At 47.2% G+C, this 16,198-nt stretch overlaps 2 protein-coding genes across 15 annotated transcripts in view; both read right to left on the bottom strand.

Moving 5' to 3' along the window:
- Positions 1-15,494, bottom strand: part of GJA3 (gap junction protein alpha 3) — a 32,180-nt gene extending 16,686 nt beyond the window's left edge. For 5 of the 11 annotated variants that reach the window (XM_085580963.1, XM_085580956.1, XM_085580974.1 and 2 more), the window contains exons 1-2: positions 15,206-15,494; positions 1,533-13,039 (exon numbers count right to left, since the gene is read on the bottom strand). The gene's annotated coding sequence lies outside the window, so the exon portion shown is untranslated. Of the gene's footprint in view, positions 1-259; positions 479-1,532; positions 13,040-15,205 lie in introns of those variants that run through there. The other 6 variants (XM_085580998.1, XM_085581011.1, XM_085581005.1 and 3 more) reach the window with 4 other exon arrangements.
- On the bottom strand, positions 11,444-15,494 carry LOC110475655 (gap junction beta-2 protein). 4 transcript variants are annotated; one of them, XM_085581048.1, is made up of 2 exons: positions 15,206-15,494; positions 11,444-13,039 (listed from the first exon to the last, which is right to left on the bottom strand). In XM_085581048.1, the coding sequence occupies exon 2, from the start codon at positions 13,015-13,017 to the stop codon at positions 12,340-12,342; it is 678 nt and encodes a 225-aa protein (XP_085437174.1). In that variant the 5' UTR covers positions 13,018-13,039; positions 15,206-15,494; the 3' UTR covers positions 11,444-12,339. The 4 variants fall into 4 exon arrangements, with proteins under 4 accessions (XP_085437174.1, XP_085437180.1, XP_085437184.1 ...); XM_085581054.1 differs by having other exon boundaries at positions 15,252-15,494; XM_085581058.1 differs by having other exon boundaries at positions 15,298-15,494.
- Positions 15,495-16,198: the final 704 nt, after the last annotated feature.

Below are 16,198 nucleotides of genomic sequence, written 5' to 3'. Positions count from 1 at the left end.
TGCCCGCAGACGGTGCCCTCGGTGCGGCAGGAAGGGACGGGCACTCACGGAGGGTCCCTTAGGAAGGTATTCAGAGCACTAGGGCCCCTGCCACGACTCCTCCTCAGTAGGACGAGCAGGCTCGGCCCCGCCCTGCCCTTCCCTGGCGCCCATCCCACGGCCGGGGGACCCGGCAAGCGGGCAGAGGCCTGGGCAGGCTCCCGCCCCCAGCGTGCCCCTGCCCGGGGGCGGGCGGCGCAGCCCAGGGCGCTCTACTTACGCTTGGCGGGAGGAAGGCTTTGTAAAGCAGCAAGGGCGCGACTCGTTCGGAAGAGTCCGAGCAGAGACGGCGCATAGGTCGTTTGAGCGGGGGGAAGAGGCGCCCCCAAACTCGGCTGGGCTGTGGCAGAAGCGGCGGGGCGGGGCGGGCGGCGCCGGGAGCCCGTGCCCAGCGCGGTGCCCAGCGCGGTGCCCAGCGTGGTGCCCAGCCCGTGCCCAGCGCGGTGCCCAGCCCGTGCCCAGCGCGGTGCCCAGCGCGGTGCCCAGCCCGTGCCCAGCGCCGTGCCCAGCCCGTGCCCAGCGCCGTGCCCAGCGCCGTGCCCAGCCCGTGCCCAGCCCGTGCCCAGCGCCGTGCCCAGCGCCGTGCCCAGCCCGTGCCCAGCCCGTGCCCAGCGCCGTGCCCAGCCCGTGCCCAGCGCCGTGCCCAGCGCGGTGCCCAGCCCGTGCCCAGCCCGTGCCCAGCGCGGTGCCCAGCCCGTGCCCAGCCCGTGCCCAGCGCCGTGCCCAGCCCGTGCCCAGCGCCGTGCCCAGCGCCGTGCCCAGCCCGTGCCCAGCGTGGTGCCCAGCCCGTGCCCAGCGCCGTGCCCAGCGCCGTGCCCAGCGCCGTGCCCAGCCCGTGCCCAGCGCGGTGCCCAGCGCCGTGCCCAGCGCCGTGCCCAGCGCCGTGCCCAGCCCGTGCCCAGCGCGGTGCCCAGCGCCGTGCCCAGCCCGTGCCCAGCCCGTGCCCAGCGCCGTGCCCAGCCCGTGCCCAGCGCGGTGCCCAGCCCGTGCCCAGCGCCGTGCCCAGCCCGTGCCCAGCCCGTGCCCAGCGCGGTGCCCAGCCCGTGCCCAGCGCCGTGCCCAGCCCGTGCCCAGCGCGGTGCCCAGCGCGGTGCCCAGCGCCGTGCCCAGCCCGTGCCCAGCGCCGTGCCCAGCCCGTGCCCAGCGCGGTGCCCAGCCCGTGCCCAGCGCCGTGCCCAGCCCGTGCCCAGCCGTGCCCAGCCCGTGCCCAGCCCGTGCCCAGCGCCGTGCCCAGCGCGGTGCTCAGCGCCGTGCCCAGCGCCGTGCCCAGCCCGTGCCCAGCGCGGTGCCCAGCGCGGTGCCCAGCGCGGTGCCCAGCGCGGTGCCCAGCCCGTGCCCAGCGCCGTGCCCGCTGCTGCCCGCGCTCCCCGCCCGGCACCGGCGGCTCTGGCGGCCGCCCCGCAGCCACCGGGCACCCGGCCCTCCCTCTGCCCTCCCCTCCCCGCCTCCCGCCGCGGCTTCGCACGGGACGGGCCGGCAGCCCCTCTCCTCACCCGGGAGGCTACAAGCGGATTGTCTCCCTGGGTTTTAAAATGTTTGTCACAGTGCAGATGACCCACCCCACCTCCGCGGGATTTCCTGGGGAATAAAAGAGCATTTCCCGCTAAGGACAGGAGCGTGAGACACCCCGCCCCGCCCCGCCGGGCTCCGGCGCAGGCAGCGCTCCGGGAGCCGCTGCCCGCTCGGCGCCGCGCCCAGCGCCGCTCAGAGGGCGCCTCGCCCCGCCCGCCGAATGCACCGCCCTCCGACAGGTGTCACAGATACCTGAGCAAAGGGGGAAAAAAACCACCAAAACAACCAAACGACTTCACCAAAACGAGGGTTTTCTCTCTGAGAGCAGATACACCTTGCAGGTGGTGCCTGTGTGTTCTGCATGAAGAGCCCCAAAGGGCTGCCAGCCCCTTTTTTCTTTCCCTCAGATCCCTCCTCAGTCAGGATCAGCTATCCAGCTGTTGTGCGCAGAACTTTTGGAAAAAGAAAAAAACAAAAGTCCCCCAAAACAGAGATCAGTTATCATTGCTCTGAAAGTTATTATTTAAAAGTAGCTCTTGACATTTTCAACATAGGAACTCAAAAATATTACTATCACCTATATTTTGGTTTGGCTTTCATGTGTTCTGTAGTGTTGCCCCAGGGAAAGAAAACAGCCACACAGCCTGGGCAGCATCTAAAGCAGAGTGGGAAGTGGTTCTGCTCAAAGCAGGTCGAGGGAGGTGATTTCTCCCCTGTTGTTCTGCTCTACACCTGGAGTGCTGCATCCAGCTCAAGGGGCCCCCACCATAAGACGGATGTGGATCTGTTGGAGTGAGTCCAGAGAAGGGCCATGAAGATGATGAGGGGGCTGGAGCACCTCTGCTATGAAGACAGGCTGAGAGATTTGGGGCTGTTAAGCCTGGAGAAAGGGGTATAAGGAGACCATACAGCACCCTCCCTGTTCCTAAATGGGCCTACAAGAAAGCCAAAGAGGAGCTTCATACAAGGGCATGTAGTGACTGGACGAGGGGGAAACTGAAAAGGAGTAGATTTATATTAGATTTTAGGAAAAAAGTCTTCAGTGTGAGGGTGGTGAGTCACAGGAACAGGTTGCCCGAATAAGTTGTAGATGTCCCATTCCCAGAAGTGTTCAAGGCCAGGTTGGATAGGGCCATGAGCAACATGATATAGTAGAAGGTGTCCCTGCCCTTGGCCAGGGGAGTTGGAACTAGATGATCTTTAAGGTTCCTTCCAAACCAAACCATCCTATGGTCCTATGACTGTTCAGAGATGGGTGATACATCTGAAACACAGTGCTGCCATGATTGTAAGTGTATCACAGGGTAGCGCAGGGTTGACCCTGAAGCACTGGGCCATGAGAGGCTGTGTTAGGGTACCAGATGGAATCCCAGCAGCTGCAGTAACTCCTAACATTAAAACTTTCCTCATGCAGTAGTGTCTCAGCTCCTAAGTTTTAATAGCATGAAGCACAGGGTGTTTCTCTGATGGCTTTTTCACTCTTTGGAAGTTTCAAGTGGTATTTCCCACTCCCTGTAGAAACTGGCCTTGACAACTGTTTTTTTAAGAAAAACATTCTTACTCAGAAGGGCAGTAAGATTCTAGAGCATCCTTTTAATAGTGCCACAGAAGGTTTTTATGATAGAATCCTTTACATTTCAAACTAGGAGAAGCTGATGCAGTGCCTGCCTGCCATGGGACTAACCCATCAGCTAACAATTTCCTTTCCAAGAATTCCCTTCTGAGTTCATACAATGAGAGATTTGGTCTGTCAGCAAAACCCCCTGGATCATTTGTAGAAAACGGGTCAGGCAAGGATGCAAAATCCATGGGGAAAACTTGAAGGTAGCAGTTTTAAAAGTGAAGAACCAATTAAGTACTGGTGAAAGCCCAAGCATGAAAGCATGTTGAGGACATATGACTTGTTAGTCATATACTAGAACAGGAGTATCTGTAGCCAAACAAGGGATAAATAGAAAAAAGTAGAACTTATTTCTCTGAGAAGTTTATTCAGAAAGAAAATACGCTCATATTTAGTTAATGGTGTCCAAAAGTTACTCTTCATCTAGACTTTCTGACAGAAGGATTTCCTTGGAAGAGCCATCCTACTAGTTTCCTCATTTATTTTTAAAGAACCACAGCATTGTTAAGTCTCACTATGTTTAAAGGGTTCCCTCCATTGGCATTAACTCTAGACAGCAACACGCAACTTAACGTGACGTTTAAATTTTTGCATTAAAATGCACACTTACAAATTTTGCAGGCTTCCTTCAATTAACACAGAGTCACAGAATGGTTAAGGTTGGAAGGGACCTCTTGAGATCATCCAGTCAAGCATCTTTGCCAAGGCAGAGTCACCTACAGCAAGTTATACAGGAACATGTCCAGGAGGGCTTTGAATGTCTCCATAGAGGGATTAATTATCTTCTTTAGTACTGTCTTTTGTCTTCCATCCAAGCCTCCACACAGGTGACACCCCTGTTCCACATGTAGACAGTCATTTAGCAATACATTATATGGCTGGCACAGAAACAAAGTGAATTCAGGAAGTGGGAAAGTCAGGCAGGTGGGTATTTTTAAAATGAGATGAGTCAGGTTTTCATTACAAAATACACAGAAAGAAAACAAAAAAATAGACACCGAGCTTCATGAAATGATAAAAAGATCTCACAAGTAAAGGAGATATTTCTTGATTGGTCTTAATCTGAACCTGAGCTGCTGCTTAACATGACAAATAGACATTTTCAGATCAGTATTGATCTAAAACAGTTTTTCACCCCTTGCTGTTTCTAATGTAAGCATCTATTTTACAGAAGAGGATCACTCTTATGTAACTGTGCATCCAAGCACAGTCTGGTGGAAAGACCCCTAAACTGTAGTGCATGTCTTCAGTCATAAGCCATGCCAAAGTGACATGTGGCTCAGCAGTGCTGACAGCAATTTTATCCACACAGTCAGCTGGAAAAAAGAGTTACAAATGCCTTCAGTTCAGCTCATTGTGGCAAAGTACGGTATGTCAGTAAAGAGAATTGTGCTTGACATGCCACTGCCCTACAGAAGATGGCACTAAAGATATTTAAATTCTAGAAAAGTGTACTTCTACTTACGGAAACACAGCTTGAAGCAAGGAGGATTAAAATCTCTAGGTTTTTTCTACATAGATGAATCAAAGTACTTTCAAATTAAGTAGATAATACATAATATAAAAGGAAGATGTGAAAGATGGAAGTTGTAGTTTGATCTCCTATTATAAACTAATTTTTATTATTGTACCAATTAGTGATTAGTGTTCTGCTCTGTTCGACACTACTGCTAAGCACATCAGAGGAGGCAGCTCAAGAACTGGTGTCAGGAAGTATTTTTATTTCTAGTTTTGTAGGACAACACTGTGAGTTCTAATAGGTAGGAATGGAGGCACAGGAAGACTACATATCTTGTCTTAGGTTATATGGTTCTGAGAATAGCACTGAAACTCTAGCCTGGTGTTTAACCCACCAGAACCAGCTTCCTCTGGTCCTTTCTGTTTTTTTCCTTTGGGAACGTGGGAAGTCTCCTAGTACTACAACAAGAACAACAACAATATAATTCTGAATGTTCTGGGATATGGAACAGCAAGATACTTCTCATTCACCTTCATGGAATCTAAAGCTCCATGTAAGATGTAGCAGAGGGAGAACTGTACAAGCCAGGCATCTGTTAGGAGGAAGAATCAAAAAGAGAGACATAGGACATGCAGACCCCTAAGAGGAATTAGGCCTGCTATCATTCTGTCATGGTGTGATGCTATTTTTTTTTTTCCCGACACTACAGACAGAAATATGAAATAAAAATATTGGTGTTTGAAACACTTCAATTCCTGCCACAACAGGAAATCTGGCAGAAATCTGAGCTGAAGAAAACAAATTTAGAATGTCGAGTTCTAATAGTTCACTGCTGTGTTAGTGAGTTACACAAAAGTTGAGGAAAGATTGTGTTGGAGTAAGGAAGAAGATGGCCAGTAGCTGAGGAGCAGGGCCAGCAGAGAGGAATAGGGAGCACGGAAGGGTACAACAGCAAAGGGAGAACAGGCAGGTAAGGTTTTTGCCTTTCTAGTAGCAGTCACTCAGGAAAACACAGCCAGAGGCTGTGGTTTGAAATTGCAGCATGTGTAGCAGTGAATAAACTTCATGTTGCTGTTCTCTCCACCCCTTCCACTCACTCCCTGAAGCTCTTCTTGCCCAACACCGTGGTTTACTGCCCCACAGTCTTGTCAGTGTGGAAGTTCATATAGCCTCCCTGTAATGAAGCTCAAGGAATTAATCCATTTGAAAAACAAACCAGCAAAGCAAAACATTTGTTTCTTCATCAGCTAAAACAGTGGGCCAGTCCACTGCTGAGCACAGCTGTGCAAACAACTGTGCTGGCTCAGTGAAGGTCCTGGAGTTGGAGGCGCCGTGTTGCATGGGGACAGGATAAGAATGTGTAGGAAGGAATGACATCAGTATTAATGCTCTAAACTAGTATTGCCAGTGGGCAGTTCACTGTGCCAAACCACAACCATGGCTTCTAAACAAGGATGTTTTTTCTCATTGTGCTCAGGATAAGAGCAAATACAGTATGTTTTAGCAGAAATATACCTGGGTGTCACGCATGATAAATTTGTAAAGGCCTCAAATAATTACGACCTTCCACAGAAAGGAACAGCAATAGGTATCTTGCTTTAAAATAGAAAAAACAGTATTATGTAAGGGAAAATTCCTCTACAAAATTCAAACTGCTGCACAATGTGATGGTCTGCCTTTGGAATTAAAGAAATCAGTAACACAAAATGGCATGTCCATTGGTGGGAAATAATCTCTTGGCTGCAGACCAGGCTTCAGTGAACCCCACCAGTGTTTGCACATATAGTAAAATGGGCAGCAAAATGAACAGTGATCAAATATGAACAGTGATCTGGGTTTCTCTTTCTCCTGTTGAGACAAATGCCTGTTTTGTGAGACACACAACCAAGTCATAAGGAGTTTTTTACTAATTGTGCTGAGGAGAAAAAAAAAGCCATCACAAATTTCACTTACATTAATTGGAATTTTATTTACTCACAATGCCACCTCATATACCTAGTTAAGTGGAACATACTATAGCACACCAATGTCTTATTCCAGTTGCTAAAAGCACAAAGAAATCACATTGACAGAGATGGTCCTGGACAAATGCTGCACTGGCAAACAGACTTTTGGGTGCTAACAAGACAGAAAACTTAATTTCAAACATCCTGGTTTTGACAAACCTTGAATGCATACCAGTATGATATTTTTTTCAAGTCAGTCACATTATTGTGTATTGTTCCCCAGATGATCTTCCAGGAACTCCAGCTCTTCTTTACAAAACTGTTCTTTGCTTCAGAACAGGTCTCCCATCCGACAAGTGCTTCATGTTTCACAACAGAAGCACTTAGACCTTCCTACCTTCTAAAACTGCTATTGTTAAATAATTTCTCCCGGTGATAAAGATCTTATTGAATCCTAAGCTTATCTTCCCATGTACCTGCAGATCCTCCCAGATGCATACAGTTTATCCCATTTGGTGGATCCTGATGCTCTGACACTGAGTAATTAATAACTATTTTACTGCAATACACAAAAGCAGCTTTAATGGCATAGACAGAAATTATGCCTGACAAATCCATGTTGCAATGTCTCATTTGGTCTTCTATCAGATTACAGTGAGGGAATGATTTAGTAATTTAGTTTGCTGTTCTGTGTCTTTGTGCGCGCGCGCGTGTGTGTGTGTGTGTGTGTGTGTGTAGAGGAATAGACTGGGGTTTTTTTATCTGTGCTGGACAGATTGTGGAAGCTGTTTAACCTGTGTATTAAGCACTCAGTCCTTGGAAATGATGCAATACCTAGAGCAGGGACATGACAAACTGCAAGCAGACATTACACGAATGATACAAAATAATACAGGTTTGACATCTTTACCACACTGTAATTATATTTCTTCTGGCACCTGTTGCAATGATCTTAACAAACAGTGTTTGATTAAGCTGTTCTGATCCCTGTGAACATGACGCAGCTGTCACCTTTATCTTTCACTTGGGAAAACTCAGTGACAATGAGAGTCTGGGTTGACTCTGTGTACCAGGACTGCCATTATACTTTCAAATCAAGTGAAGGAAGTCTTCTGATGAAGGAAATGTTGATAGTTGGATACCAAACAGGTAGCAAGTTTTCCAATCATCACAACAGAAGTACAGCATTCCTCCTGCTAATGTGTGGATTGGTGAGAGGTGTGGGAGTTTTTATATGTTGTCATAAAGATTGAACCTCCACAGAAAATTATCTGCAGAACAATTTTAAACCCTGTTTCGTTCTCAACTTACACAGTTTTAAGCCTGCTACTGTCTTTCCCAGATGGTGCATCTAAATTACCATAATTGTCAAGACAACAGAAAATATACATCTTGCTTAAGTAAGTAAACCTGCCCAGCACAGCCTGTCCATTGAAAAATGCCTTGTGCTTCAGACCAGTGTGTCTGCACCACACACTACAGTATTCCTTTTCCTGGGAACTATGCCAGGCTATGACTGGAATGCTGGTTCATAGCAGCACACAGAATATATGCTGCTGTTCAAAACATCCATCTACAACCTGCATCCATCTATGATCTGCAGCCATGCATGGCTCAACTCTACAGGTTCTCTAAGTTCACTGAAAACATACTTCCCTAAACTGCATAATTCTGGTACTGATACATTTCTTTGCCACAATGACTTATGCAAGCATCTGTTAGTTAGATGGCTAATTCAAATATAATAGATTTGGCTATTCACATAGGGCCGATAGATGTGAAATAATCTGAGTTAGTGGCAATGATGAAACTGTCAGAAAAAGGGAGAAGGTAAGTGTGATGATGTGACCAATTCTGGCATTTAAATCTACAGTAGTATGGGATACCAGCCATAGCAAGAGCAAGGAATGTTCTCAGAGATGGAGAGCTTGAAATGTGACTTGTTTCCTTATCTAGGCCTTCCAAATTAAAGATCAATGCATTTCCAAGCCTCGGTTATAAAAACTTTCATTTGGTGACTAGGAAACTTTGTATAGAAAATAGCCAAGTCAAAGCTGAGCCAGCTTTATAGAAGAGAACTATAATCCATAAGAGAAAATTATAATGACAAGCTAGGTTGGTCAAATGGGGACAAAAGTGTAGGTACCTTCTGAACTGTCTTGAAAGTCATTACCATTAGTCTTAGCTCATTAAATTTCAAATAGTTACTGTTACTCTTGCCACTGTCTGCAAACTAGTTCAAATGACTGTGTAGATAATAAGATGGTGAAAAATCAAATGAGCCTGTAATTAATTGTCAGGTAGTGGCTGTCCTGAATATCAGAACAGGTGAACAAAAATACAGTGCAATTCTTTGAGTGTGATATTGTTTCGGGGTAAACCCCATTAGCCTAAATTTAAGGTGAGGAAATTATAATTAGAGAAAAAAATATATTGATTTTCATCAGGTTTAGTTTCTAGCAAAGTGCTCTTAGCTGTTCCTTACTGCTACAGTACATTTTTTACAAAATAAAGCATCTTGTAACAGAGGTGCTATTTTGAATTGAACCTCCATAGTACAGGAGTGCACTTCCCTGTATGGACCATATAATTTGTCTTTTATAATTGTCCTCAGATATAAAATAGCTTAGCATGTTGGCTTATAATAACTGCAAACAACCAAAGAATATTTTTATTTTTGTCTAAGAAAACCTTTAACAGAGGTACTTCTATATCCAGAAGTCATAAATACAGAAGATCTATACTTCTGGTTTCCTTTTAAATCACTCTTTTTCCAAAGGTAGTTATGATATTTTTTCTGTCTGTGTCCTTGAGTTACCAATGAAGTTTGCTTCCCTTCATCTCCTTACTCTTCTGACAAACATGTTTGTAGCTTTGGTTTCAAGGTTTTGGATAGAAGTTTAACCTGATTGAGTCAATGGTTATTTTTCCTGGCAATTTCAGTCAAAGAATAATTCTAGCCAGTCCCATCCCTACACTCTCCAGTTCTGATACCACTTTATTAGACACTTTATGGCCTGGCTATGCTGGAGACTGAACAGTGAGGAATCAGCTGCTTTTAGTCATGACCTCAGATTTGCTGCTTAAGTTTTCAACATGCTTTGCAATCTTAATTCTGAGGAGAGTCTAGGAACCAAGTACCAAATGGAGACACTACTAGTGCTTTTCAGGAAAGAACACGCACAATTTCAACACAACAATATATTTTAATCTACATAGAATCCATTGTATAAGGTCAGCTATGCAATGTAGCACATGTAGAAATAGGTGCAATTCCCATGTTCCTATAAAGTATCTGATTTTTTTCACAAAGCAGCTATTCAGTTAAAGAATTAAGAGCTGTCATTGCCTGATGCTGCAGGTCTGGATCAAAGCCCTCTCTTGGCTACATCCAAACACCTTCCCCAGTTCTATCTTTTTTTGCTGTCTGATAATCTGTTTGCCAAACTGCTAGTTGAACATAACTTCATAGTGTTAAGTGTTAACACTTTTGGTGTATCTAGGTCCAAGTTCCAGCTAAATTCAAATGTAGGTGACAAAAACAAACTCTTTCCCCATGGAGCTGGTTAAGTTTATCAGCCTTTTCCAGCTGCAAGGCTGTCTTAAACAGCATATATGATTTCAAGTGGAGCACATATGTGACCTTCCACTATGAGTTCAGGAAACCTCAGGGTAACAGGCAGTGTAAACAATGGAAACCAACCTGCAGCAGAAGGCTAAAATCCTTACACTAGCTCTTGGCTATTGAATATAGTACTGTCACATATGTTTGCCATTATGGTAAACAGATTTTCATTAGATATATTAGTTAACACACAGCATGTAAAAGTAATACAGAAAACAGACACAACAAAAGTGCTTTAATTATAATTTCAGGGGAAAAAAAATCTTATTACAAAAGAAATGTAATACTAGAGCACTGGGACTAGTTTGCTCTCTTTGCCCTTGTACATGGAATAATGCAGGAACTCTATCAAGCACAAACCTGGTATGTGCCAAACTGTGTTCTTCGGAGTTGAATTAAGGATGTTTTCAGAGTCCAAATTTCCAGTCCAGTTCATTACAAATGACCTTTATCTTTTTCTCATGGTCTAAGGATGGTGTTTTTAAGTTTTTCTTGCTTTCCTCAGAGATGACAGATTTCCATCTGCAGTCAAGCTGTAACACTCTAGTGCACAAGCAAGGTAAACCTATTTATGCTCCACTTTCAGCGCACAATGAAGGTTCATGGGTCTTAACTAATGCAACTTTGTTCACTCCAGAGGTGACAAATTTAAATGTACAGTAAAAGATAAACACAAATAGAGAAGTTGAGCTAGTGCTCATTCATTTTGGGGAAAAGCCAATTATTGAAGAAAGCTAAGGAGGGGAAACAGCCAGCTTTCTGAATTGGGTTCAATGGACAGGTACTTGGGAATATAAACTGTGCTACCCTGAATGCCATATCCTGCCTATTACAGGCATAAAACACCTTCAGAGACTACTTTGAGACAAGACCAGACTGATCCATATAGCACTTCAAATTAATAATAAAAAATTTACAGCACAGCACTGTGAACTTTAAAAGAAATATCAAGTTCCTCCTCATTTCTGATTGGGTCCCTTTGCTGTTTTAGCTCTCCAAGCTGTCTGTAATTCTTGCTAGGCCAACTTTAAGAAAAGGAATGGTGATTTAATCTCACTATGTGGAATGTCAGACTGGGAGTGGTTTGCTCAACTCATGTGAAGGGCACCTCAGATAGGGAGAAGGTTTTATGACGAAAAGCCGTGCAGGCTAGATAGAAAAAAAGGAGCAAGCAAAGCAGCACTGGCTATCATGATGTAAGTTGAAGTACTTATTTTGGATAACCAGCAGAACAAAAAAAAGCAGATTTTTCTTGTTTTTTATTGGAAAATGTAAAAAAATATTTTAAGAGTATACAGCTGAATGAGGCAGTCAAGTGGTAAAACATCTCTTCATCAGATAAAGTCTACTGTACCAAAATTCTTCACAATGCATTGGAAGAGAAGGAGGAGGACAGTTGAACTGCCTCCATCCGCCCAGAGGTGACAATCCTTTTTCATCCGATCAAGAGAATGAAAAATGAACTTCATTCCTCCCACTGCTGTAGTGTCTGTGGCTATGGGGAGGCAGCACTGACCTAATGGAAATGCTTCTCAGTGCAGGCAAGGAGATGAGAAGAAAAAAACATGCTGGTGCTCAGCAAGGCTGACAGCATGCACTGCCAGAGTATCTGTGCTCCTACACAATTTTCTTGCTCTCCAGATTACTTAGAGAGGACACCTAGTATAAACACAATCACCTCCCAAGTCTTCTTCCTTTTCAAAAGCTGTGATGTACCCCAAAAAATCCTTTACCCACTTTTCACCAAAAAACTTTGATACTGTTCTGCCTCTGAGCCAACACAGTGTGTTTGTGATTCCTGGATCTCATCTGGGCACTAGAGCCTTCTCTGGTCCTTTCCACTCCCAGTGTCTGAAGAGTTAACTGTCCCAACAATAGGATCCCAGCAGTAGGCATACTTGGAGAAGCTGGTGCCAGAAGGCTGCTCTCTAACTGTGGATGCAGGAATACTGAATTATCTTATGATCTTTAAAACCTACCTCAGCATCAGCTTCCCAGGAAGGCTATGAGTTTTAAAACACAAAAGAACATTCATTTTTTATCCTTTTCCTTGAGTATGAAAATATTGTTTATTGTTTTCTTATACCTAAGAAAGTTGAAGGGAATTGGGGAGCCAGTAAATCCTGAAACTGGGGACTTATTTCAGAACCGTTGTTTTCCCAGATTCTTTCATGCAAATTTTTATCACTAGGTAACACAACTCAGCCAGATTCAACATCATGCAGATCCCAGATACAGCAAGCATGAAAATAGTAAATGTGGTTTTCTCAGTGGGCCGAGACACAAAACAATCCACAGTGTTGGGGCAGGGCCAAGCGTCGCACTTCACCAGGCGGGGCATCTGGTAGCCATCGTACATGTAATAGAACACGTACATGAAGATGGCTTCAAAGATGATCCTGAAGAAGATGCTGCTGGTGTATGTCCACCACAGGGGGCCCCGAATGTGAATCTTTTTATTTTTTAGCTCTTCAATATCAATTTTCTCACCATTTCTGAACCGCCTTTTCTTCTCATGTCTGGTGTAAGCCACATGCATGGCCACCAGCAGTGCAGGTGTGGAGACAAAGATCAGCTGCAGGGCCCAGAGTCTGATGTGAGAGATGGGGAAAAAGTGATCATAGCAAACATTTCTGCAACCAGGCTGAAGCGTGTTGCAGACAAAATCTTGTTGTTCATCTCCCCAGACTCTCTCTGCAGCCACAACCAGGATCATGATACGGAAAATGAAGAGGACTGTGAGCCATATCTTCCCAATACTGGTGGAGTGCTTATTTACACCTCCCAAAACACCCTGCAGAGTTCCCCAGTCCATCTTCTTTTCTGTGTCCTTTTACCTGCAGGATGACAAAATACACAGAACAGTTACTTTTCAAACTGAAAAATCGTCTCTAAACCTGTGAAAAAGGGAACTTCCTAACAGTCTCTCCAGAGCCATCGGCAAGTGTAAGTCACTTTTTATTTATGTTACCTATATGTTTATGGATTAAAACAACTTATTAAACTCTCCCTTTCCATCAGTTTATGATGGGACAAGCATACCTCAGTGTATTACTCAAGAAGGCTTTGGGCAGGAAATAAGTACATATTAATACAGTTCCTCTGTACATCCTCTATGTGCTCCTTCCCTTTTGGTGGACTCTAGTCAGCATTTTGCCATACAGTGTACTTTCCCAAGCAATAGAAATTATTATCACTGCACAAGTTAAGCCACTTCTAGACAAACTAGAGTCTTCTCTAGCATTTTTATAGAATTTCTTTACCAACACCATAGCCCTAGAAGGCCGAGGTGATTTCTTTGTCCTAGATGTAAATACTACCTGTCCTTTTTCAGCAGAAGTCCTTGCTGCACAGAGACACCTCCAGCAGGCCTCCCGGCTTTCTGTTGCAGCTCAGACAAGGCCCTTAATCTCAAAAGTACCACGTTTGAATTTGCTAACAGTGGTGAGAAGCCTCAAGACAGCTCTGTGAGGGCTGCATGCTTATATAGCACAAACCAACAAGCAAAGGCAGAGAGAGCAGAGCCTGCCCTTCCACATTCATTGCTATGTCATCCAAAAAAGGAGGCAGAGTTACAGGGTTGAGAAGAAAAAGCCCTCAGCTGAAGAGTTTATGTTGGTTTTCCAGATGCTATCACACTCCAGCAGAATACAGAAAGTCAAACAGAGAAGATCCATTTCAGCTTTCCTCCTACTCTTTAAAAAACTAAAATCCACTCTTCGCCCTTTTGAAAGTAAATTTTGCTGAAGTTCAAACTTTAGTCTCAGGGCTCAGCTTTCACTGATTGCAGCCATTTAGAAACTATCGCTGAAATGGTCAAAACACTTTGAAACCCGACCTGGGAACTTGCATAGCTGGTCCATTATGTCTCAAGGCTAGACTGGGAGAGCCACACAGGCCATGGATAAGAGCTCCATCTCCTCTTGGGGCTGGCTGTGTGCTGTGGGAATAGCATGGTACCTTGCAAGGCAATACAGGTCAAAGTTTACAAAAAACTCTCATTCTCACACATCAGAGAGGGGGGAAAAAGAACTTTTTACCCTGGTGTAGTTACAGCCCAACCAAAGGAAAAACGTGCCCTAACACATACCCTTGGTACGAGGGCCTAGCTTGTACGGACAAGCCTGGAGGCAAGAGGGAGAGGTCAGATTTACTGTGATGTGGAAAGGTGAAATTGGGTAAGGCAAAAAAGAAAACAACTTTGAGAAGATGGCTGGAATTCCTGAGATTTGTCACGCTTTGTCTCTGCTGCAACTGGCACCATTTTATACTGACTTAACCTGCAGGCTATGATGAGATCACTGCATCATTCTGGTAAGAACTCTCTCATATCTGTTGTACAGTCATTAAAATTAAGTCAATGAAATCTTCACAAGAAGCTAACCAGAACTGAATGAAAGTCTGGGAAGTGCATATCGCTGAGCTGAACAGCCTGGCTTCCAGGTGCCATCTCACACTGCAGTTCTGAATCAAGGGTGCAAGTCTGTGGTGGGGGAGAAAAAAACTTTTCTCCCTCTCATCTGCCACTACCGAAACACTGCAATTGGCTGTTAGGGAGCCAGTTCACCCGGACCCTCAACTTGCCGACCAAGACACCGTTACTGAAACCACTTCAAATCCCCAGGATCTGGAAGCTGGATCCTGGCCCCTCCCTCCGCGCCGACCTCTCTCCCGCCGATTTCCCGCGCGGCTGCGAGCCTCCAGCGGAGGGATGAGGCAAGATCCCGGCAAACACCGGCTTTGGCTCGGAGGTCCGACGGCTCCTCCCGGGACGGGTTGCGCGGTCCGAACCTGCCGGCCAGCCACACTCACCGGCCCCGGGGCTGGGGGCTTGCCCGGGGTCGGGACTGCGGCGTGGCTACCCCAGACCTGCCGGGACGGCCCCGACCCGAGCCCCACTGTAGCACTCGGGTCGCCACCCGCTCGGAGGCGCGCACAGCCTGATCCCAACCTCGGCCCCGATCCCACCGGTGCGGCAGGCGGGAGCCGCTCCGGACCCTCACCTGGCACGGCTGGGCAGGACACAAGGAAGCCGCTCTGGACCCTCACCTGGCACGGCTGGGCAGGACACAAGGAAGCCGCTCTAGACCCTCACCTGGCACGGCTGGGCAGGACACAAGGAAGCCGCTCTGGACCCTCACCTGGCACGGCTGGGCAGGACACAAGGAAGCCGCTCCGCTGTCACGGCTGAGCAGGACACGCGGGATGCGACAGACGCCGCGCTACTCCAAGGTCCGCTGGCGCCTGCGGAGCGGGCAGCCCGAGCCCGTCCGGCCCCGAGTTTTAAGGTCCCTCCCCGTTCACCTGCAGCCGCTTTTAACCCGCCCCCGCCCGCCCGCGCCCGCCCCCGCCCGCGCCCCGCTCCTCCGGCCGCCCGCGGAGGCGGCGGTGGGAGCCCGGGCCGGGCCGGGCCGAGCCGAGCCGAGCCGAGCCGAGCCGAGCCGAGCCGAGCCGCAGCCGGCGGCGCGGGGCTCTGCCGTGCCCGCGGGGCGGGAGCTGCTGCGGACGGAGCGGGAATGGGGACGGTCCCGCGGGAGCGCCCTCGGGTTCGCCCGGGACGTCCATGAGCACAGGGCGCGCATCGGGTAGAACGGACCGGGTACCCTGCAAATACGGCCCGGCGCCGGGATCGATTCCCAAGTGTTGGCAGAAAACACGTCCCGGAGGGAAGTCAGTCCCGCGGGACACTCCGAAACTGCCCCTGAGCCGTAGCAGCCGGAGGAAATCGTCGCCTTGAGAAAAGTTGGGACAATGTTCAGATAAAACACAGCTCCCATAGATCTTCTCTGGGGTGAGACAGGGCTAGAGAGAAACTTCTCTCTTCTTAGTTTGGAAGACAAGGAGTAGGTAAATTAGCTAATGACCTGATAATTAAAAATTCTGGGTAGCCAGATGTAGGCATAACAAGGGCATCGGGTAGCTAAAAGCAGGATAGACGTAAGATGCTTGGTTTTCCTTTGAAATGGAATTCCTTACTAGGGTGCACAGCCTTGATT

This window comes from Lonchura striata, chromosome 1 (assembly GCF_050655825.1).
Source record: "Lonchura striata isolate lonStrDom1 chromosome 1, ASM5065582v1, whole genome shotgun sequence".
NCBI lineage: Eukaryota > Metazoa > Chordata > Aves > Passeriformes > Estrildidae > Lonchura > Lonchura striata.
Note: the sequence above shows the minus strand (reverse complement) of the source record. Positions and strands in the feature narration are given on the sequence as shown.